The sequence below is a fragment of the Lynx canadensis genome, chromosome D4, assembly GCF_007474595.2.
Source record: "Lynx canadensis isolate LIC74 chromosome D4, mLynCan4.pri.v2, whole genome shotgun sequence".
In the NCBI taxonomy this organism is placed as follows: domain Eukaryota; kingdom Metazoa; phylum Chordata; class Mammalia; order Carnivora; family Felidae; genus Lynx; species Lynx canadensis.
The window spans coordinates 38,555,571-38,581,047 of NC_044315.2; the positions used below are offsets into that span (position 1 = coordinate 38,555,571).

Below are 25,477 nucleotides of genomic sequence, written 5' to 3' on the forward strand. Positions count from 1 at the left end.
ACCATCAGAATGAAAATTAACTTAGGTTGAAAGCATGAGGAGATTGACTTGAAACGATGTAAGGATAAAAACCATTTTAAAAACATTTTGTTAAAAAACCTGAGAAGTAATTATTAAATTAAGTTCAAAGAACATCTAACTTGAGTGCCCATTCTGTCATTGCAATGTTTCGATTTTAATATAAATGCTAGGAAATTTTAAAGCTCTTAATTTTTACAGAAAAAAAACAGTGTTACATTTAGAAGTTCTAATGTTTATCACCATCTGATGCTGTCATTGAAGCAATTGCTACTTACACTCTTATAAGAAGTGAGAATTGCAATTCCTCTAACTGATGACAATGTAATTATTTCTTTTACTGTCAAAATAGAGGTGATTTCCCTTCCTCACACACATGATTACACATGCAAATCCAGGCTTATCTGAAATCTCATAAGCGTGCTGAATGTCTGAATCTGAAGACACAGGATCAGGTGAACAAAAAGCCTTAATGGGAAGGGAAACCAAGTCTATGGCCATCTACCCTACACTTATTTTTATCATCCCCTTCTCCTGTAAGGACTCACACTTCAGCATCCACACAGCTTTCAACACAATGTCATATCATCTACAATATACAGCAACAACCATTACAAAAATAACTAGGGGGGGTGAAAAGTCACAGTGAATCTGAATGTCTCATTTGGAGGTTTAAATGACTTCATTAACTATTCATTAACACATTCAAAAATCAGCTTTTTAGAAAAACACAAGACTTTCACGAGATCCTTGCCATGAATGCCTGTTTCAGGAGCATCGTGTCTTACCTGGTCTTTCAGCTGCTGTACTGAAGTCTGAAGGTTCAGAATCTGACTGAAGAGCGGGCTCTGCAAGACTGACTTTAGAAGGCACAGTTTGTCTTCATTCGCTACATCCCCGCGTTCTCGCAGCTTGGCTTGTAAACGCTCTGCGGCCTGCAGGGCCCGATTTTTGTCTAAATCAAAGGGCAGCAGGTCATTAACAAGATTCGAAAGACACACATCAAACCATGCTTACAGAAATCCTAACACTACTCCTTTCAAGAGCATAAAATTGACTCAGCACAAAAGGGACTATAATATGTCCCTATAAATGTATCCTTCAAACCTTCAAGTTTCCGGTAAGACAGTCTGTGTGAAAGCAGAGAACTGGGTATAGTGTATGCTCCATGCAACTACTTGTAAACTATGGAAACCAATTCAGATGAAGTACAGTTGAATTCCAGTGCCAACCGTCAGCTCTTATACAAACTACTGGAAACTAACCACTTTGTGATCTGGCAAATGCTGGTGTTATTACTTTTTAAAAGACATTATTTACATTCAAGAAAAATTAGAAATATAACCAATAAGTGGATGCAGACAATGTCACTGATGAGCAAAACATCCAAAATATGACAGTCTCATATATTAAGGAACAAATATTCTATACTTGAGAATTTACTTGAAAATATATCACAACAATGTATAACCCTTCAAAAACACTACTTTTTTAAATGTTTTTATTTATTTTTGAGAGAGAGAGAAAGACACAGAATGTGAGCAGGAGATGGTCACAGAGAGAGAGAGGGAGACACAGAATCCGAAGCAGGCTCCAGGTTCTAAGCTACCAGCACAGAGCCCGATGTGGGACTTGAACTCACCAACAGCAAGATCAGATCTGAGCCGAAGTCACACTTAACCGACTGAGCCACCCAGGCGCCCCTAAAAACACTATTTTTTAATCCTTTAAATGTCTTTCCCTAAAATTAAATAGCATATTCATATAGGCATCAAGGCAAAATAATTCAAATATTTATCGATCACCCTATGTATCAGGCATAAAGTTGCAAAATAAGTATTTCGAATCAGTGTATCCCTAGTAACCCTACCTACCGGCCCTAATCCCTACCATTTTACATGCATGCTACTACCAGATGGTGAGTTTCTATGACAAATAACAGTTAAAAACATCTCCCTTAGGACGCCTGGGAGGCTCAGTTGGTTGAGCGTCCAGCTCTTGGTTTCAGATCAGGTCACTATCTCACTGTTCATGAGACTGAGCCCTGCATCAAGCCCTGACAGTGCAGAGCCTGCTTGGGATTCTCTTTCCCCTTCTTTCTGCCCCTCCCCCATGCAAGCACACTTGTTCTGTCTCTCAAAATAAACAAATTAACATTTAAAAAACAAAAAATCAAAACATCTCCCTAAAACTATCTCTCACTCTCTCACAAATGAACCCAAATTTGTTTTAAAGGAATAGAGACTACTCAAATATATGTTCTAATGGATTCATCATGGTAATAAGTGTACCTATTAACATTCATTTGCTGTATTATAGTAATCAAAGAGTGTGATCACCACGGACACTTTCTATAGCACCAAATGTGGGATTACACAGAAATGGGGAAATTAAGGCATGAATTATTATTGACCATGAGGTCACACACATACTCAAATTTAAACAAACAGGATTTACTCTTACACATAATTTTACAAGGCACAATAAAGACAGGAGAATTTTATTCTAGGCTTATTTCCCATGGGATCTCAGAATACAAATCTAATATTAATTTCCATGTCAATTCTCAGAAAGTGCACAGATCAGTAATAACTTACAAAATAAAGACTGGAAGGGGACAGCTTAAATAATTCTGTATTTCCCCTTTGCTATCCACTTTTTTATGAGAGACTCTGCTTTGTGGACTAGTAGTCTTTATGGTGTGCGACTTTACCACAAAATGAGATGAGGGAAATACACACCCATGCATTTTCATCACTGGCACAGCACATTACGAACAAAAGTCATAGTCATGATCCCATCTATCACAAAGACAGCTCCTTCTCCTTTCCCTGCTACCTACTCTCATCCTACTCCCCAAACCATGCAGGTATCAAGGCACCAGCCACAATCATAAAGGCACCAGGGTGAAATTCAGATACCTTCCGATAATCATACCCAAAGACTTCCCTGGAAAGTATGAGGCACTGGGCCATCAGACAAGGGATGGGTATACCTGATATACCTCAAACAATTTCTACAAACTACCTTCTGTAAAGCTAAAGAGCAGTGAAAAATAGACTAACACATGAATTTGGATATTTCAACCTATATTATCTCATGCAGAAATTAAACTGCCTTAAACTGTCACTAAATGTTTGTTACCGTTATTGTTCATCATCAACTTAAAAGCAAAGCTCAGTAGTATTTCAACTGCCACAAATAAAGCAGGCATTGAGCTGCTTTCAGTATTAAAAATACTGTTAAACTTTCTGGTGCTACCCATACACAACCATTAACCAGAAGTGGGTCCATAAATCAACTAGGTTTACATTAAACTACGGTTTCATTAAATTTCTCATAATTGGTAGAACGTTTCATATGGCTTTATCTTTTGCCTGAAACACTTCAGATTAAATCATCCAAATACAGAAACACATTACCCTGGTATAATTCTAGTGGATACAAACTTGTAAAAACTTTAAGTCAAAATCCTGCTATGTAGAAAAACCATTTCAAAGATCCCAATGGAAAAAGGTTTGATTTTTATAAAAATAAGAAAGAATAGGGGCACCTGGGTGGCTCAATCAGTTAAGTGTCCCACTTGAACTCAGGTCATGATCTCACGGTTTGTGAGTTCGAGCCCCACGTCAGGCTCTGTGCTGATAGCTCAGAGCCTGGAGCCTGCTTTGAATTCTGTGTCTCCCTCTCTCCCTGCCCCTCCCCCATTCACGCTCTGTCTCTCTCTAGAGAGTAAACATTAAAAAAATAAGAAGAAGAAAGAATAGGTCTTACCTATAGTTTCTAACATGTTTTTCCCAATTTCAGCGTTCTTCTCTACAATGATTTTAAACAGCAACTAAAACAGAACTCTGGGGAGAAAAAATAAAATGGAATGGTTATGTTTTACCACAACTTTAAAACTATATACTTTAAAAAGTACTTGATGCTACTATAATTCCTTTGATCGTTAAAATCTTGCCGATTTAACTTAAGATAGTTTTCTATGTAGGAAAAAGTAATCATTTTTGGACTTACTCAAAATTACAGTTGCAGGTAACACTACCATAGTAAAGTAAAAGGCATACAATCTGTTTTAAATAGGGTGATAGATGTACCCAAAATATTTTAATTTAATGTTTATTTTATTTTTTTAATGTTTATTTTTGAGAGAGAGAGAGAGACAGAATGAGAGTGGGTTGGGGCAGAGAGAGAGGGAGGCACAGAATCCAAAGCAGGCTCCAGGCTCCGAGCTGTCAGCACAGAGCCTGACACGGAGATCAAACTCACGAGCTGTGAGATCATGACCTGAGCCGAAGTCGGTTGCTCAACCGACTGAGCCACCCAGGTGCCCCTATTTATTTTGGAGGGGGGCAGAGAGAGAGAGAGAGAGAGAGACACATAGAATGCAAAAGCAGGCTCCAGACCCCAAGCTGCCAGCACAGAGCTACTGGCACAGAGCCTGACACAGGGCCCTAACCCACAGTCTGTGAGATCATGACCTCAGCCGAAGTCGGACACCTAACCAACTGACCCACGCAGGCGCCCCCAAAATATTTCTTTAAGAACGTCTCAACACAGCCCACTATAATCTTGGATTCACTTACAGATTCTCACCCAAAGAATAAGGACATACTTGGCTTGGCATGGGAAATTCTGTGGGGAAGAACATTAAAACTTAAAAAGCATAAGATGTGATATTGCCCTTGACTACTCATAGTGTTAACTGGGGAGACAATATACGCATACCAATTAGAAATGAACTATGACACTCAGAGTATGTGAACCACGGGGAGCTAATACATTAAATCATGAATGAAATGCTGAATAAAAGAGAGCACAGTGTTCAATGGAAGAAGGATTTTCAAAGGTTTTCAAAATACCCTCCTGATTATAATATTCTCTTCTCCCTCAATCAAAATAAACCTTCTCGACTCCTTCAACTCACACAGACTCATCTTTCTCTGAAAATATTTACCTAGACTCTTTAAAGTACCAGCTACAGATTTCCAATGACAATGTCCATATCACTAACCACATCTACTGTTTGCTAACCACATCTCCTCCAACAATTTATAAATCTTCTCCTTAGTCACACCTATCCTCTGCCTTGCAGAAAACCCTCAGCCACTCCTTCAAGGGAGGAAAAAAAAAATCTACAACCAGACTTCCTCACTTTTGGAAGATGAAACAGGATTTGTCTGAGAAGGAACAAGCCATCCCTGTTGTCTCTTTAACAGAAAATGCATCCGGAAAAAACGAAGTATGTGACGTACGTGAGCAGACATATAGACAACCAACGCTTGTAATTAGCTCTGTGTGATAACAGGGAACAGTTCTTATCGACTCTCCTTGCCCCAATTTAGAATACACTATTTAAACCATCAATTCCACTTCCAATAGTCAAATAGCTCAACTACTAGCACTTGTTTTATAAAATGCCCTGGTGTCAAATGAGAACACCAGCTCTAACGTGGAATTGAACCCTAAATCACAGTACAGGCCTGTGCCAGGGGCCCATCATCCAAACCTCCGTTTCCTAGAAAACTTAATCAGTGGGTATGGTGTGATAAATGAGATAAATAAGGTATACAAATTTCCAAGAGTATAACTCATAACTATCAAATATATATTCAGGAACAAGGCTGAGCCCATACAGGTGAGCATTTATGCACTGCATGGTTTCATGGGGAAAAATACAGGGAGATCTCTAAAATAAGCTCGTCGTATTTTTATTCTAACTTACAAGGACGCTTCATACAATAGTATACTATTAGGTCCACCCTCAAAAGCTTACCAACTTCTGACAATTAACAAATAAAAGTAAAGATACCCCAATATAAAGAAGGTCTATAATTGATATATGTCCAGGAGGAAGCATGATAGTAATGAAACTGCATGAACTAGGGAGTCTGATAACCTGAATTAATATTTCAGCTTGACCATTTACCAGCTATAGGTCCTTGTTAAGTCACTTATCTATCTTTACTGAAGTAGAAAACTCTAACCGCAAATGAGTGATACTCAAAGTTTTGAAAGGAAAAAACTATATACACGAGTCTTTGGTATGCACAATAAAGTTAGCTCTATCTTCTTCCCCCTTTGAAAAATTAACTTTGAAAGACAGGCAGTATTGATGACGTGGAACGGGTGGTAGCCTGTGGATTTACAGACCCAGTGATCTATGAGGAGTCTACAGAGAAAGTACAGAGTAAGCAGTTCCCTACTGAGAAAAACACTGCCATTCCAAAGTTGAACCTCAAGTCAGTTATGTGGAAAGAGAATTACTTTCTTTTCCCCAGAGCAACTCTTATCATAAAGGATTAAAAAGAAGAAGAAGAAGAAGAAGAAGAAGAAGAAGAAGAAGAAGAAGAAGAAAAAGAAAGAGGACAAAAAAAGCTCAATTCAGCTGCAAGTCACTGACAATGGCTCCCAGAGGAGAGCTCCATTCCTCTGGATTTCAGAGATAAAAAATGAGTTCCATGGTTTTTCTTCTCTGATGTCCCTAAAATAAATATGTGGCTTTTTTGAGGTTTTCTAGTTTTTACAATTAGTAGCCATGACAAAGAGACAAGAGGTTAAAAAAAAATTGCTCCTTTCTATGACCTATACTTCATCCCCAGGATTCAGCTCTAAGTATAAAAAAACTCATCTGTAACCACAACTTTCCGTCAAACTGCATGGATTTTCCTTCTCACCTCACCATCCATCCTCCCCCTTCACCTATCTCACCACCATGTGGAAACAAAGGGGCACCTGGGTGATAACAGTGGGTCATGGCCCATGGGTAAGACGTAAAGTAGATCCAATACATGTCAGAAGATACCAAATTCTTGGGGTTTTTCTGGACAATTCAGGCTAGGAGTGAGGATGATGGGTCAGAGGGGCAGTAAAGAGAGGAAATGAGATGTGGATACGGTAGCAAGTAGGTGATTCCAATGCTGGGGCGGAAGCAGTGGTGAAAACAGCAAACATACATAACAACTACCACATCCTGGGCACCGTTCGGAACATGTCATCCAACTAACCCGTTTAATCTTCACACTATCCATTCGCTTTACAAATGAGGAAACTGAGGAAGTGGAAGAGTAAGTAACTTGCGCGGGGTCATACCACGGGTACATCACAGAGCCAGAGGTGAACCCAGGCAGCTTGGCTCCAGAGCCAATTAACAATTTAACTTCTACAATATGGTCCTCTTGTTAAGAGGAAGATCACTTTACCATCCTCTTCCTCTTTCCAAGTTCAAAACTATGTTGACTTTGCCCTACACAATGAGAAACCAAAGGAAAAAACAGAGGCCCAAACTGCATGGAGTCTGAAATGGACTGGGGTAGATAATGCAACCAACAATCCAAGCAAAGGTTTGAGTAACTCAGAACAAAGCACTTTGGAAACTACGGGTGGGTACATGAAAGAAAGATCAGTAATATTCACCATTTATATTATGTCCATGTATGTTTAAAAACATCACTTTTAAAACCCAAGATTTCAAGAAAAATCTCCAAGAAAAAATAAGCCTCCTTATATCAATATTCGACCTGCATTAAAAAACATGGCTGTTATATTTCAAGGTGCTAAATCCCTCAGCACAATGAAAATATGCATTTTTTCACAGTGTCAAAAACATACCTACTGTACACTAGTCCTTCTAGTTACTGCCCATATAATTGAACCACTATTTGGTTACAACCGATCCTGTTTCAGTAGCCATGACACTTAGAACTACAAGACACACCCATAAAAGGCTCAATGAATTCAGCACCTATGAAGCTCTACAGTGCTGGGCAAGGGCAGTCTGCACACATTACATCACGGGAGCAGGGACACTGACCCTCACGCTCTCCACAATATCTTCCACTGCCTTGCATATATCCGCTCCATCTTCCAGATAAGACAACAGAGGGAGGGAGAGACTCAGGTCTGACTCAAGGTCATGAAGCCACTAAGCAAAGAACCCAGATTTGAATCCAACTCTGCCTGATTTCAAAGCCCACATTCACTCTTTCACACAGCCCCATATTTTCCATATTGTACTGCAAAGATCACATGGAGGAAATGCACAGTTAGATAAAAAGACTGTGCAAAAATCGAGACCATACTGTGCATATTTTCAGACCACAGCGCTATGAACCTCGAAATCAACCACAAGAAAAAATTTGGAAAGATAACAAATACTTGGAGACTGAAGAACATCCTACTAAAGAATTAATGGGCTAACCAAGAAGTTAAAGAGGAAATTAAAAAGTATATGGAAGCCAATGAAAATGATAACACCACAACCCAAAACCTCTGGGATGCAGCAAAGGCAGTCATAAGCGGAAAGAATAGCAATCCAGGCCTTCCTAAAGAAGGAAGAGAGCTCTCATACACAACCTAACTTTATGCCTTAAAGAGCTGGATAAAGAACAGCAAATAAAACCCAAAACCACCAGAAGACAGGAAATAATAAAGATCAGAGCAGAAACTAATGCTCTCGAAACCAAAAAAACAGTAGAACAGATCAATGAAACCAGAAGCTGGTTCTTCAAAAGAATTAACAAAATTGATAAACCACTAGTCAGTTTGATCAAAAAGAAAAAGGAAAGGACCCAAATAAATAAAATCAAGAATGAAAGAGGAGAGATCACAACCAACACAGCAGAAATAAAAACAATAATAAGAGAATATTATGAGCAATTCTATGCCAGTAAAATGGGCAATCTGGAAGTAATGGACAAATTCCTAGAAACATATACACTACCAAAACTGAAACAGGAAGAAATAGAAAATTTGAACAGACCCATAACCAGTAAGGAAATGGAATTAGTAATCAAAAATCTCCCAAAAAACAAGAGTCCAGGGACAGATGGCTTTCCAGGGGAATTCTACCAAACATTTAAGGAAGAGTTAACACATAATCTCTTGAAGCTGTTCCAAAAAATAGAAAGGGAAGGAAAACTTCCAAACTTCTTCTATGAAGCCAGCATTACCTTGATTCCAAAACCAGACAGAGACCCACTAAGAAGGAGAACTATGGAACAATTTCCTTGATGAACATGGATGCAAAAATCCTCAACAAGATATTAGCCAACCAGCTCCAACAATACACTAAAAAAATAATATTATTCACCATGACCAAGTGGAATTTATACCTGGGATGCAGAGCTGGGTCAATATCCACAAAACAATTAATCAGACAACAAAAAGAAATAAAAGGTATCCAAATCAGCTAGGAGGAGGTTAAACTTTCACTCTTCGCAGATGACATGATACTCTACGTGGAAAACCCAAAAGATTCCAACAAAAAAACTGCTAGAATTGATTCATGAATTCAGCAAAGTTGCAGGACAGAAAATCAACGCACAAAAATCGGTTGCATTCCTATACACCAACAATGCAGCAACAGAAAGAGAAATTAAGGAATCGATCCCATTTACACTTACACAAAAAACCATAAAATACTTAGGAATAAATCTAACCAAAGAGGTGAAAAATCTATAAACTGAAAACTATAGAAAGCTTATGAAAGAAGTTGAATAACACACCAAAAAACAGAAAAATATTCCATGCTCCTGGATAGGAAGAACAAATATTGTTAAAATGTCGATACTACCCAAAGCAATCTACATATTCAATGCAATCCCTATCAAAATAACACCAGCATTCCTCACAGAGCTAGAAGAAATAATCCTAAAATTTGTATGGAACCAGAAAAGACCCCGAAGAACAAAAGCGATCTTGAAAAAGAAAACCAAAGCAGGAGGCATCACAATCCCAGACTTCAAGCTATACTACAAAGCTGTAATCATCAAGATAGTATGGTACTGGCACAAAAACAGACACTCAGATCAATGGAACACAATAGAGAACCCAGAAATGGACCCACAAATGTATGGGCAACTAATCTTTGACAAAGCAGGAAAAGAATATCCAATGGAATAAAGATGGTCTCTTCAGCAAGTGGTACTGGAAAAACTGGACAGCAACACGCAGAAAAATGAACCTGGACCACTTTCTTACACCATACACAAAAATAAACTCAAAGTGGATGAAAGACCTAAATGCAAGACAGGAAGCCATCAAAATCCTCGAGGAGAAAGTAGGCAAGAACCTCTTTGATCTTGGCCACAGCACCTTCTTACTCAACATGTCTCCAGAGGCAAGGGAAACAAAAGCAAAAATGAACTACTGGGACCTCATCAAAATAAAAAGCTTCTGCACAGTGAAGGAAACAATCAGCAAAACTAAAAGGCAACTGACAGAATGGGAGAAGATATTTGCAAACGACATATCAGATATAGGGTTAGTATACAAAATCTATAAAGAACTTATCAAACTCAACACCCAAGAAAACAAATAATCCAGTGAAGAAATGGGCAAAGGACATGAATAAACACTTCTCCAAAGAAGACATCCAGATGGCCAACGGACACATGAAAAAATGCTCAACATCACTCATCATCAGGGAAACACAAATCAAAACCACAATGAGATACCACCTCACACCTGTCAGAATGGCTAACATTAACAACTCAGGCAACAACAGATGTTGGCGAGGATGCGGAGAAAGAGGATCTCTTTTGCACGGCTGGTGGGAATGCAAACTGGTGCAGGCACTCTGGAAAACAGTATGAAGGTAACTCAAAAAACTAAAAATAGAACTACCCTACAACCCAGCAATTGTACTACTAGGCATTTATCCAAGGAACACAGGTGTGCTGTTTTGAAGGGACACATGCATCCCATTGTTTATAGCAGCACTATCAACAATAGCCAAAGTATGGAAAGAGCCCAAATGTCCATCGATGGATGAATGGATAAAGATGTGTCATATATATATCACACACACACGCACGCACAAGCACACACACACACAATGGAGTATTACTCGGCAATCAAAAAGAATGAAATCTTGCCATTTGCAACTATGTGGATGGAACCAGAGGGTATTATGCTAAGTGAAATTAGTCATAGAAAGACAAATATCATATGATTTCACTCATATGAGGACTTTAAGAGAAAAAAACAGATGAACATAAGGGAAGGGAAACAAAAATAATATAAAAACAGGGAGGGGGACAAAGCATTAGAGACTTATAAATAGGGAGAACAAACAGAGGGTTACTGGAGAGGGATGGGCTAAATGGGTAAGGGGCATTAAGGAATCTACTCCTGAAATCATTGTGGCACTATATGCTAATTTGGATGTAAATTTAAAAAAAAAATAAAATTAAAAAAAAAGACTGTGCAAGACAATGTATTGTTAGTATTTGTATAAAGGGGGAGGGAAATGTTTATGTAAATAAAATTAATATATACATGTTTACAAAAGCACAGAATATTTCTGCAAGCTTTCCAAAGACACTAATAGTGGGATATGAGGGACTAAGGGACACTGAGAAACTTATTTTGCACTGCATTTCTTTGGGGCTTTTAAAATTTTATATCAATATTAAGGTTGCCAGATTTAGCAAGTAAAAATACAGAATGCAAAAAAATTCAAATAAATTTCAAATTCAAATAAATTTGAATTTCAGATAAATAAATAATTTTTCAGTATAAGCATATCCTGTGCTATACTTGGCACATACAACTAAACAATTTTTTGATTATCTAAAATTCATATTTCTAGTTAGACATCCATTTTATCTGGCAATCCCACTTATACATATATTTCCTTAGGGGAAAATCAAGTTTTGAAAATCATTTTTACTTTAAGGCCTTTATGCTTCTTGCATAAATCTCTTTACAAATCTCTAAAGATTTGAGCTGGACCCAATGACTGTGCAACAACTAGTTGATAATACTAGTTTCAGCAGGGGATAAAAATCAGATCAAATTTGGTTTTACTTAGAAATAGGACCTGATTAATTGACTAATCATTTTATTTTTCAAGAAGTTGCACTGGTAATGTGTGGGCACAGATTGTATGCAGTAAAGAATCAGTGCTTCAGGCATAAAATAGATCTTTCTGTCCAATGCAGATTATATGGCAACTAACAAGTGAAAATAAGCTTCTGGCTAAAAATAACCCAGAAAGAGAAACTGTCCTAAACGCATAAAATTTTCTAGTTATCTTAAACAATTCAACCGTGAAAGGGGTAAAACTTTATTTTTTATGTTTTGCTTTTAATCCCAGTTAGTTAACATACAGTATTATATTAATTTCAAGTGTACAATATAGAGATTCAATAATTCCATACATCACCCTGTGCTCATCATGACAAGTGCACTCTTCATTCCTCATCACTTGTTTAACCCATCCCCCCCTCCGACTCCCCTCTGGTTAATCATCAGTTTGTTCTCTAGAAGAGTATGTTTCTTGATTTGTCTTTTTTTCCCTTTGCTCATTTGTTCTGTTTCTTAAATTCCACATATGAGTGAAACTATATGGTATTTATCTTTCTCTTATTTCCCTTAGCATTATACTCTCTAGCTCCATCCATGTCATTGCAAATAGCAAGATTTCATTGTCTTATGGCTGAATAATATCCCAGTGTGTGTGTGTGTATGTGTGTGTGTGTGTGTGTGTGTGTGTCCGCGCGCGCGCATGTGTGTGTGTCTCACACCTTCTTTATCCATTCATCAATCCATGGACAGTTGGACAGCTTCCATAATTAGGCTATTTCATTATAGTACTGCTATAATCAGCCAGGTGCATGCATCCTTTCAGGATTAGTGTTTTTGTATTTTCTGGGTAAATACCCAGTAGTACGATTGCTGGATCATAAAATAATTCTATTTTTCACTATTTGAGGAACCTCCATACTGTTTTCCACAGTGGATGCACCAGTTTGCATTCCCACCAACAGTGCAAGACAGTTCTTTTTTCTCCACATCCTCACCAAAACCTGTTGTTTCTTGTGTTGCTGATTTTAGCCATCCTGACAGGTGTGAAGTGATACTCATTGTAGTACTGATTTGCATTTCCCCCATGGTAAGTGATGATGAATATCTTTTCATGTGTCTGTTGGCCATTTGGATATCTTCTTTGGAGAAATGTCTGTTCATGTCTTCTGCCCATTTTTAATTGGATTATTTGTTTTTAGGTTGAGCTTTGTAAGTTGAGTGGGGTGTTTAGGTTGAGTTTTGTAAGCTCTTTATTTTGGGATACTGATCCTTTATCAGAAACATCATTTGCAAATATCTTCTTCCATTCTGTAAATTGCCTTTTGTTTTGTTGATGGTTTCCTTTGTTGTACAGAAGATTTTTATTCTGATGATACCCTGATAGTTTAATTTTGCTTCTGTCTCCCTTGCCTCAGGAGACATCTAGGAAAAAAGATGCTCTGGCCAAAGGGGTAAACTTTAAATGAGCTTGCTGCAATGCTATGTGGCTGGTCACAGTCACTCAGCATCTATTTACTGCACACAAATTTAGCATCTGTCTCATTTACAGTGGCCTGGGCATTCCTGAAGGGAGCAGACAAATGCAAGGCTGTAGTCATTAGCAGGGAGTCTGACACAATGTCAACTGGCCATGAGAGCAAACCTTACACCTGTAATCATAGTTCACATTCTAGGGTAAGGTTACCGAACGAGGACTCCAAAAGCACAGAAACATCACCCTACCCACCAATGTTAGTGCACCCATCCGACAGAAAACACTCCACCTCTTCTTAGTATCTGCTCTTTTCAAATTCCCCTTCATTTCCATAGGCTTGATCAAAAGGCATTCGTGAACAAAATTTTTATTTTCAAGTTCACATTTATGAATCTTTCCGAATTCCTTCGATAATAGAATTTATTAATTCCATTCTGTTCCCCAGAATCAAAGGAAATCAAGTATTAAATAACCTTGCCTTCCCAATATACTTGAAATGCTAATTGACAGTCCTGTCATTCCTTTATAAAACAGAAAGATAAATTACCTGTCCAAAGTGAAACATGCTAAGGGGATCACAGGGCAAGAAAAGAACTCAAATTCTGTTTTTTACCAATTCAACAACACATGGGGCACCTATGTGACTGCCATGTTGTTGGGTGGCAGAATTGGAAAAATGAAGACATGATCTGGGAACTCATGGGCCAAGCGAATAGAAGAAAAAAATAATAAGCAGACGATTAAAATACAAATGACAAAAGCAGGGCACCAATCCCAAATTAAAGAGAAAGAGAAGGCTTCCTGGAGGCAAAGAGCCCCACACAGAGTCCTGAAGAACAGGTGGGAGTCAGGGTGAGAGTCATGACTCTCAGGCCACACAGAGGCAAGAGCACACAGCTCCTTCTGCGCACTGCAAGTAGTTTCTTTTAATGTTTGTTTGTTTATCGAGACAGTCAGACAGAGAGAGAGAGAGAGAGAGAGCGCATGAATGGAGGAAAAGACAGACAGACAGAGAGAGGAGAGAGAGAGAATCCCAAACAGGCTCCACACCGTCAGCATGGAGCCTGACATCGGGATTGACCAAAAAACCGTGAAACCATGACCTGAGCTGAAATCAAGAGTTGAACACTTAACTGACTAAACCACCCAGGTCCCCCCATTAGTTCCTTATACGTGGACTGGGCCTGGAGAAAAGGAAAAACAGGTGATAAGGCTAGAGATGTGGGTACAGGCTAAATTACTACAGGCTCTGCATACCATTCTTAAAGAGTTCAGACATTTAATTTTGGTTTTTAGGGTTTTTCATTTTTTGTTCTTGTTTTTGAGAGAGAGAGAGAGAGAGAGAGAGAGAGGAGAGAGAGGAGAGAGGGGTTGTGGGAGAGAGAGAATCTTAAGCAGTTTCCAGCCCACCACAGAGCCCAATGCAGGGCTCAATATCATGACCATGAGATCATGACCTGAGCCAAAACCAAGAGACAGGGCATTTAACTGACTGAGCCACCCAGGTGCCCCCAGACATTTAATTTTGAAGTTTATTTGGTATAGTGGATGGCATGTTCAAACTTTGTTTTAGAAACATCACTGTGATAATGGTGTGGAAGACGTGTAAAAAGAGAAACTGGAAACAAGAAAGCCAGATAAGAGGCATTTTCAAAAACAGACATGAAAGTGAATAAATGAAAACGAGAGACAGATTCAAGAATTAATGAAAAGCTATAAGCAACAGGACCTGGTAATGTGGAAGCAAGGACGATGAGCCTAGGATGAACCCCACATTCCTGCTTGAGTTTATGACTGGATAGGAATATCAATCACCAAGATACAGACTATGAGAAAAGGGTGTGGTATGACTGTTCCAGAAATTAAGATGGGTCCTGACCAAGAGTTTAAAAGGCTGAGTTCTAGTACTTTATAATGCTGCTATCAACTGAACTTATCCCCCAAAATTCATATGCTAAAGTTGTAAACTTCAACGTGATTGTATTTGGACGTAGGGCTTTTCGGACATACTTAAGGTTAAATGAGGTCATAAGGGAATGGTCGTCATCCAATAGAATTAATGGTCTTATAAGAAGAAGAGCTATTTATCTATCCCTTTTTCCCTCCCTCTTTCCACATGCAAGTACCAAAGAAAAGGCATGTGAGGACACAGTGAGGACGTGACTATCCACAAGCTAGGAAGAGTTTTCATCAGACACAAAACCCTACTAGACCTTGATGTTGGACTTCCTAGCCTCCAGAACCATGAGGAAGTAATTTCTGTTGTTTAAGCTACCTAGTCTGTGGTACTTGTTATGGCAGACCAACCTAACTAATAGAGATTTCAACCTTTCCACTGCCTCTGCTCCAAGGAATATGCTACTGCACACTATTCTACATTCTTCTCTTCTACCCATAACCAGGAGAACAAGGGTTGGGCTCCTCACTTGAGGGAAGACAATCTAAGTGCTGACCTGAAAGGCAGAACTGGGCTAGAGCCTCTCTCTTGGGAACTGAAGAGAAACACTGAGAGAATAAACGGATAGTGAAGTTAGAGTTGAAAAGATAAGAGGATGAATAATTTAAAAAAAGGCTAAGATAAAGCACAAGCCTTAGTTATAAGAGAACAAAACAAATGAGCTGACAGAGACATAACACAACTGACATGAGAGTGACAGGTATTCCTTGTGAGATCCAACACAGCCAATGAGAGGTAAACAGAATAGCTGGTCCATAAGATGCACAGTCACTGACATTCATTCTTACTGTGAACCTCATTTTGACAGAAATAATTTGTATGAGGTTCTGTTTGTCCCATTCAAATACCTACCAATCACAGCCTGTTTGGGTACAGCATCACACTATCACACCCCAAAAAAGCAATCCTTCCAAGCATCCTGCTTAAGAAGTACCCTTGCTCCTTGAACTACTTCATTTGGACACACTAGTTCCAATAAGAATTTGAGGGAGCTTTCAGGCAAAGGTAAATTTAGTAAGACCACTGAAATAATTAAGAATCTTACAGGGGGGATAGTTACATCAGAAAAACAAAGTATAGGGAGGCAGCTGCTATGGCAGGTGAATAAAATACTATGAAGTATTCAGTTTTGTTTTGTTTTTAATTTTTTTAATGTTTTTATTCATTTTTGAGAGAGAGACACCAAATGTGAGTGGGGGGAGGGGCAGAGATAGAGGGAGACACAGAATCTGAAGCAGTCTCCAGGCTCTGAGCTGTCAGCACAGAGCCTGATGCGAGGCTCAAACTTGTGAACCACAAGATCATGACCCGAGCCAAAGTTGGACACTTAACTGAGTCACACAGGCATCCCTGAAGTATTCAGTTTTGACCAGAGCCTGAGCAAAGCCCCCAGGTTCCAACCAAACAAAACAAATCCACTGTTGAAAAGGCATATAAGATCTAATTGACAAGGCTTCATTTTATAAATACCTTACTAAATGTGAAAAAAACACAAATAATTAAAATATTTCTGGCTTCAAAATTCTAGTCATAGGAGAATAGAAATATTCACTTCAAACTCCACTAGAAAAATAAGCCAAGTATGCATGTTAAAAGATTTAAATTAACAAGAAAGAAAGAAAGAAAGAAAGAAAGAAAGAAAGAAAAGAAAAGAAAAGAAAAGAAAAGAAAAGAAAAGAAAGAAACCAGAAATGGATATAATTTATAAACCAGGAGAAAAAAGATGCAACAAAGAATACTCAAGCAATCTGAAAGAACTTGGGAACAGAGGGGAAAAAATGAAAAAAGGGAAAATCATAGTCAATAAAAAACACAAAACAAAGGGACTAAAATAAATTCAAATATTTGTATTCACAATAAATATAAACAGGTTAGATTCACTTATTAACAATAAATTCACAATCCGGGGCACCTAGGTGGCTAAGTCAGTTAAGTCTCCCATTCTTTTTTTTTTTTTTTTTTTTTAATTTTTTTTTTCAACGTTTATTTATTTTGGGGACAGAGAGAGACAGAGCATGAACGGGGGAGGGGCAGAGAGAGAGGGAGACACAGAATCGGAAACAGGCTCCAGGCTCTGAGCCATCAGCCCAGAGCCCGACGCGGGGCTCGAACTCCCGGACCGCGAGATCGTGACCTGGCTGAAGTCGGACGCTTAACCGACTGCGCCACCCAGGCGCCCCAAGTCTCCCATTCTTGATTTCGGCTCAGGTCATGATCTCACAGTTTGTGAGATCCAGTCCAGCATCGGGTTCCACACTGACAGCATGAAACCTGCTTGGGATTCTCTCTCTCCCTCTCTGTCCCTCCCCAGCTTGCACTCTCTCTCTCTTTCAAAATAAACAAACAAACAAACAAAAAGGAATCCAGATTTCAAACATGAAATTTAGAGTTGCAGAAGAATTTGGCATTGTTTACCTATATTAAAAAAATGTGTATATATATATATATATACACACATATACACACACACACATATACATAAATGAAATAACAATATATGCTTACATATAAATATGTATACATACAGATTTCATTATATTCAACAATGAATTAAAAGGGCACATTCTAAAATCAATTACAGTATAAGTTACTTTTAGGTGTAGACAGACAAAAATGGTAGTCTCAGATCACAGAGAGATCAAAGGGTGCCTTAGCTTTCCCTATTTTTTTAAAGAAACTATACTTTTAAAATATTTTTAAAGTATATATGTAAAAAGTACCCAGGTTGAAATATTTATGAATAAAATTGTGAAATGTCTGATTTACTTCTAAAAAATGAAAGAGGACAAAAGCAACAGGACTGGCCATGAACCAAAGGCTGTTGAAACTGAATGATGGACACGTGAGGATTCTCTATAATAATACTTCACTGTAAAATGTACATTTGAAAGTTTTCATAATAAAAATTAGAAAAACCTGGGCAGTAACCATGTTAAAATGTTAATAACTAATTTTGGAAAATAGAACTAGAGAAGAGTATTTCCTTTTTTTATAATTCACAATGTTTTTCAAACCCTTCATTCTTGCTCAGGAAAAATAAAAAAAGATTTCACCTCAAACTACTAAGTTACTTAGAAAAAAAATGTCATTGATAAATGCTGCCAGAAAATAATTGTCGCAGGCTATATTATTACTTAACTCCCGTGAAAGGAAATGAAATATTCTGAAAAGATTTCTTCAAAAATTAGTGTCTTGTAAAGAATTTTCATTTTTATCGTTAAAAATAAGGTTTTAGAGGCACCTGGGTAGCTCAATCGGTTGAGCTTCCAACTTCCTCTCAGGTCACGATCTCGCAGTCCGTGGGTTCAAGCCCCACATCGGGCTCTGTGCTGACAGCGCAGAGCCTGCCTGGAATTCTCCCTCTCCCTCTCCCTGACCCTCCCCCACTTCACTCTCCCAAAAATAAATAAATCTTTAAAACAACAAGTGTCTTTATTCTGATTTCGTGATGGCTACTCAGATGCTAGTTTTACCAGTCTGTTTTAGTAAGAGCCTTACTAAAGGCAAGTGAGAGCCTAGTAAAAGCAGAAGCTAATGGCTGTGGATTAGCCCACTCTGTGAGAGAGAGAGCAGCAGGGCAGGAAGTGATGAATGACCTTTGCTGCTCTACTTCGGAAGGCATATACAGTGCAGATGCAAAGCCCCACCTTTGGAAATGATGGGTGAATCCAAGAGAGTACACATAAATATAAGTCCGTTTCAAGTAAGAGAAAACTTATCTTTCATGTATATTCAAATGACAATTCAATGTAATAAACAGTCACATATCTGAGCTAATACTATAAGAGAGAGAAACAGCAAATTAATCCACAATTACACAGACATACATAAATCAAAATCATTACTTTGACCAAGAATCCACATACTTTAAACAAGTTTTGGTGAAAATAATATCGCCTCATTCCTTTTCACAGTAATTTCCTAACAGGGCAAAAAAACCTACTGAAAAGGAAAATACACATAATACAGAAATTGGAATATTTTGTTACAGGTAGATTTTCACAGTATAGTTACACTAACAAACATGCTGATTAAACTTCTTTTGGTTTTGAAAGTTATTTCCTTTTATCTTTAAGACCGTTGGCTGGCAGTAAAGGGTTCATTATCCCTTCAAAAAGTACGCACATTCTATCCTTAACGGCAGATTCCCTAAAGCACATACTTACTTTATAAAGACATTTACCAGATTCATAACCACTTCCAGAATTACACACTTAAATCATATTTTGTGATGCTTTTGAGTTAATTTCCCCTATTTGCTACACGCACCAAAGCAGGAGTCCAATGCTGGTGTTGAAAGGAATGTCAGAAAACATCCGGCTCAGGGACAAGACAAGCAGAAGCTCACCTCACAAGGAGGGGCTCCACAACAAATCGGCGGTGTGTCTGGGATTAGAGCCTCAGGCTGCCTGCTACTATTACTCAGCTGGTTATCTGAAAGGCCGAACTTTCTCTTTAAATTTATTAGACACATCAATTCTGTCTGTAATCTACTGTATTATATTTATTTCCTTTCTCCTCACCCTCACTCATAACTTCACACACACACACACACACACGAGAAATACGGACTTCACAATACCTGCTCTCTGGGGACCCATTTTTACATATTTTCCATGCATACTGTCCTATCTTAGTACATCCCCAGAAGGACAGCAGCCCTCCCCCCAAACTGTGAACTCACCCCAAACATGGTGACTCAGGGAAAAGATTTAGATGCTTCTGAGAATGCACATTCAGACCCTTCTGTTTCTCACTCCCTAGTTAAACTCAGAGGAATTCGGATTGTTGGGCAGTCTGCCACGATTTGCTACCACATTTTCAGTGTTAAGGACCAACATGCAACAGGCCAGCATATTTCTTGGACAGAACCAGACCGGAGGACCCCTCCAAGGGCTGCCCTTGCAGGGGAACAACAACGGGTCGGCATCAGACTCCAGAGGCAGGTACTGCTCATAGAGCACTCACTCTAGGCACAGAATTTTCTTGAGGGAAACCAAAAATGCACAGAAGGATTAACTTCAGGCCACAGAATTCTCAGGTGCAATTCCTGAACTGGCAACATTAATCCTCCAGGGAAATTACTCCGGGTTCCTGCCTCCTGCCCTTTTGCCTGCCTGGAGCGAGGCAATTCTCCAGTGGACCCGAAGCAAACTGTATCCTTGGTGCTTAGAAAAAGCATGGATACTCCAAGCGTCCCCATGGGACCCTGAAACACAGCCCACAGCTGCTGTTAGGACTTGTCAACTGCAGGAGGAGGTACAGAAGTATCTGTCATTTCTCAGCTGCCCTCTCAGAGACAGGACTTTCATTGAGTTTGTGAGATCTCAATGACGATACCCAGGCAGAACAATATACAGCTTTGTCAGCTGTGACTGAACAATTCCTCAGGGTAAAGCCTTAAAGGACAGTATAGAGATGTTTTCAATGCAGGCTAAACTGCAGAAAGGCAGGGGCGGGGGAGGAAAGAATATTATAACCCTACTGTTTCAACTTCGCTCCCCACCCAACTACCTCAAGTTCATGCTCTTCAGCCAAGATCCATTTTCTAGGGCTTTTTCCCATCACTTTTCAAATAACTCTACTTCTGCCATTTCCCCATTGTTGTCCCTTATGGTTTCTTCTGTTTGGGAATCTTTTCTACAAAAATTAGGAGGACTGCAATCTATCATCATATCGCCTACTTGGCTATCACGAAGCTATAGATATTTTTATCCTTCCCCATCAATCAGTGCCTCCTAAATTCAGTTTGTGGCCCTTATGATCTCCCCCTGTTGACTCTGGATATGAACAGAGATAAAGATTATAAACTTTACTCAGAAAAGGGCAGGCTCAAATTTCTGACAGGAAGTCCTCTGGGAAGAGAATGGCATATTGGAGGGATATTTAATGTGGCTTCTCTTCTCTCCTGTACTTTGCTTGGGGTGACTAGTAGTCTGCATCCCCCGGTGGCCTGGTTTCCTGGTCTGCACACAGAAGTACCGTGTGTGTACTGAGAAGGGCTGCTGAAAGATTATGCTTTCTCTGAGCCCATTTTTGCAATTCTTTTCATGAACCAATTCAGAACCCTTAAATTCAGCTGAAAGAAGAAATCAATGTATGTTTTTGCAATTATTGATGCAGCATTTCGAATATCTTATCTGAAAACATAAGAAAATTTCCTGAGTTTTTACTCTTTCCATAATATAACCTGCTAATACCACATTTTACAGATGTGGAAGTAGAAAGTCAAAAAGATTACTTTCTCAAGGTCACATAACTCAGACTTTTACTAAGCAATCATATTTCGATAGCCACTATTATGCAGGGGTACCAAAAAGTCTATGTAATAAAACATCAACAATTATCTGAAACTATCAATCAAAAGTAATCTAATTCAGCTACAAGAGGATTTGGGGACAGAGAAGAAGAAAGAAATAATAGGCTTAAAAGCCTTATTCAATCTGATTGGATGTCTGTTAGTAGCTTCCCTAAGTAACAAAGTGTTTAATTTTCCATGTCATTTTGCTGATTTAAAAAAAAAAAAAACTTTATTCCTCAGGTATAAATTGACTACCAAATACTCCCTTCAGGAGGCAAAGTTTCCAAACATATATTCACCACTGATGTCTAAAATGTAAACTTGGTTGTAATCCATAAATTAAAGCAATAACTTGTTATTTGGGGCCGTTAAAAATATGCTATTCAGTAAAAAATAATAATAAAACTGCATATAAGAATTGATTGCTATTGCATCTACTATATCAGTAATTCTCCCAGGGAATTAAATAGTCTCCATGAGTGACTATTTTTGGCAATAAACTAACATTATGTCTAGTGTAGGAAATGAAACTATTTATGAAATAGCCTTCCTGTATCCCTGTCTTCTTAAACAGAGCATATGTGCTTCACACACATACATTTCCTTTAACCCTACCAACAGTTTCATATTAGATACACACATTTTTAAATAAGAAAATTGAGGCTCAGAAAGATAAAGTGTTTCCCCAAACCTGATGAAGCTTGTAAGCAAGAGAGCTGTCATTTAAAATGAACCCAAGTGTGATCTGATTGATATCTGACTGATATCAAAACTAAGACCTTTCCACCTCATAGCTCTGTGCTCTAATAAGACTACTGCAGATAAGAAAATAGTTATTTACCTTCAGATTATGTAGCCCCAGGCGCCTTTACTTTCAGAGTTCCCAGAATACTTTATAAAGCTCACTTACAAAACCACTATACCTTTTTATTAATTGTAAGATCCTGAGCTGCTGTTGTAAAGTGGACATTTACAATAACACTCAAAGGGACTGGAAATAATAAGCAAACCAAAAGCTACTATTATTATTTTGTTTTCTATTAGTGTGTGGACGCTAATCTCTCCATTTTGCTACTTCCAATTTTCTATCAGATTAATCAGGTTTATTAAGTCAGTAACTCTTTAACAAATGAAAATCCAGCATTTCTGAACTGGGATTTGCAAAGCACAATAAAGAAAGCACACAGCTTTCAGGACATTTCTTTCCCCATTGCTGAAAACTATACATACTTTTGTACTGCTGAATATCCCCCAAGTCACCCCCAACAATACTTCAAAGAAGTCGAAATGAATCCAACCATTGCAAACTCAAATTCAGCTTACACAAAGAACTGTCACTTAAGAGTATTATGTTGTCTTCCAGAGAAGACAGATGGAGAGAGAACAGGTCTGATGTGTGGCAAGACAGAGATAAACAAATAGGGCACGAACGGAATAAAAAATAATGAGGTGAGGAAGCTAAAATGGAGAAGAGATAGAAAACATGGAGGGGCAGCAAGATAATTTACAAAACTCTGAGAAAATTCCTTAGCATTCACTAGCCTAATAGGAGGTGGAACAGGGTGTTAACGGAGATTCCAGAGGCACAAGAACTGAATCACTTCCCCCACCAAAGTGAAATCTGATCTCAAAGGAAAAACTTCAACTCTATTTTCTGTCACCAACCAAGTAATCATACACAGTAACAATCATTAAGTCTGAGTCACTTTCCTTGTAACTAGCTTGTCAATAATATCCCGTAAGATAAAATGTGTGAAAGTATGGAGAAAATGAAAAGTGCCGTACGAGCATTACGCATTATTATTATCAGCATCAGTATGGTTAACTGATATTGTCCTAATTTTAAGAAAATTAGCAAAAGGGCGCCTGGGTGGCTCAGTCGGTTAAATTTCTAACTTCTGATTTGGGCTCAGGTTATTTTCTCACAGTTCGTAGGTTCAAGCTCCGCATCAGTTCTGTGCTGATAGCATGGAGACTGCTTGGGATTCTCTCTCTCTCCCTCTTGTCCTCCCCTGCTTGTGTGCATGTGCACTCTCTCTCTCTCAAAATAAATAAGTAAACATTTTAAAAAAAACAAGAAAATCAAAGCAAAAAAATCTATCCGTATATGTGTGTGTGTGTGTGTGTGTGTGTGTGGATATACACACACAGATACACACAGCATTATTTCACCAAGTTTTAGCCACACACTTATGTTCCCCTAAACAGATTTAGCATGAAATATTTGCACAGGATCCTTCCATTCTCAAATAAATAGGCACTCTCACATCTTATTTTGTATTCATAATTTTGTTACGTTTTTATTCAAGAGGGCCTCCCAAAGTCTACAAATTGTAAGCCCCCACAATCTGTATCTGCCTCTATCAGATGGACAGATACCTAACTTCTGAGCTCTCGATTTAGTGGAAAATAGTTAAATAACTACACTGCAATGGGATATGCTAAATTCTGTGAGAGTACACTGGAATCCAATGCTCTCAGCATGCAGACTGAGTAAGTAACAGCAATGGAAGTTGACTCGCAATGTTTCTAATTTGGGAAACCAAGAAATATTGGGACATCGTTAGCTTAAACAGCAGAAAGAGAATCGTCTTCTATTTTTTAGAGGAAGGGGCGGAAATACACTCCTGTGAACATAACCAGTTTGAAATGTTTCTAGAAAATAGGAAACATTAGAATTTAAGCTCTATGAGGGCAGGAATTTTTGTTGTTCCTGCTGTTGTTTTCGTGGTAGTGGTGGTCCCTTCTTTTCTCAGGGCTATATCCCCAGAACCACAAACAGTGGTGGGCTTGGATTAGGCACTAACTAAATATTTGTTGAAAGAATGAATCAACTACATATGTGCATCTATGGAGAAAAGAACTTGGAAGACCTAAGAGTAGGTGATCACTAGCCTCTGGGTGCCGCTGAAGATAAAAGACATTAGTCAAGAAGTAGGTAGGGATTAACAAGGAGAGAGAACTAAAGTTGGAACCCTGGGGAACATGAACATTTTAAAATATAACTCAATATATAAGAATTATTTTAGTGGTAAAAATCAACTAGAAATAAAGACCCTTCAACAAGAAAGTGAACGAGGATGTTCAAGGAGGAAGGGAGGAAGGAAGGAAGGAAGGAAGGGAGAGAGGGAGGGAGGAAGGCAGGCAGGCAGGCAGGCCGGCCAAGTGGCCGGCCCTTCATGCTCTATCACTCTAAGTACCATATGCATAAAGCACCGACTATGGCCAACACACTAGGCAAGGTTATTTGTGATACTGATATAAAATAAAGCTTATTTGACCTCACTTTGGTTCCTAGACCAATGTGAAAACAAATTACTTACAGAAGATAACTTTAATAAGATCAAATTAAAAACAGGGTGAGATCAAAGTATTTTTTTAAGCAAACTCCACACCCAACGTGGGACTCAAACTCACAACCCTAAGATCAAGAGTTGCATGCTCTACCACTGAGCCAGCCAGGTGCCCCAAATCAAAATATCTTAGACATCAACAATCATCTGTGAGGTAAATTAAAAATCCTAGCAGAACTGGGGCACCCAGGTGGCTCAGTTGGTTAAGTATTCCACTTCGGCTCAGGTCATGATCTCATGGTTGGTGAGGTTGATCCCCACATCGGGTGAGCCTGAGACCCACTTCAGGCTCCGTGCTGACAGTGTGGAGCCTGCGTGAGATTCTCTCTCTCCCTCTCTCCCTCTCTCTCTCCCCCTCCCTCTCTCTCTCTGCCCCTCGCTCACTCACGCCCATTCTCTCTCAAATAAATAAAAATCCTAGTAAAATCTTTATTTCTTCAAAAACGAAATAAAGTCTACATATACAGAAAAGAATATATTTAAAAAATATAAAATCAGCTATAATCCTCTCTTATTCACCTCCAAACCAAAACAAATTCACCTTCAGATAATTTGTTAATTGA

The 25,477-nt window shown here is 38.6% G+C and overlaps 1 protein-coding gene across 10 annotated transcripts in view; it reads right to left on the reverse strand.

The window, feature by feature from the left end:
* Positions 1-25,477, reverse strand: part of MPDZ (multiple PDZ domain crumbs cell polarity complex component) — a 159,502-nt gene that overhangs the window by 127,458 nt on the left and 6,567 nt on the right. For all 10 annotated transcript variants that reach the window (XM_030293431.1, XM_030293426.1, XM_030293424.1 and 7 more), the window contains exons 2-3: positions 3,793-3,869; positions 807-973 (exon numbers count right to left, since the gene is read on the reverse strand). In XM_030293431.1, the coding sequence (XP_030149291.1) occupies positions 807-973; positions 3,793-3,808 (183 nt within the window). In that variant the 5' untranslated portion in view covers positions 3,809-3,869. The remainder of the gene's footprint in view (positions 1-806; positions 974-3,792; positions 3,870-25,477) is intronic.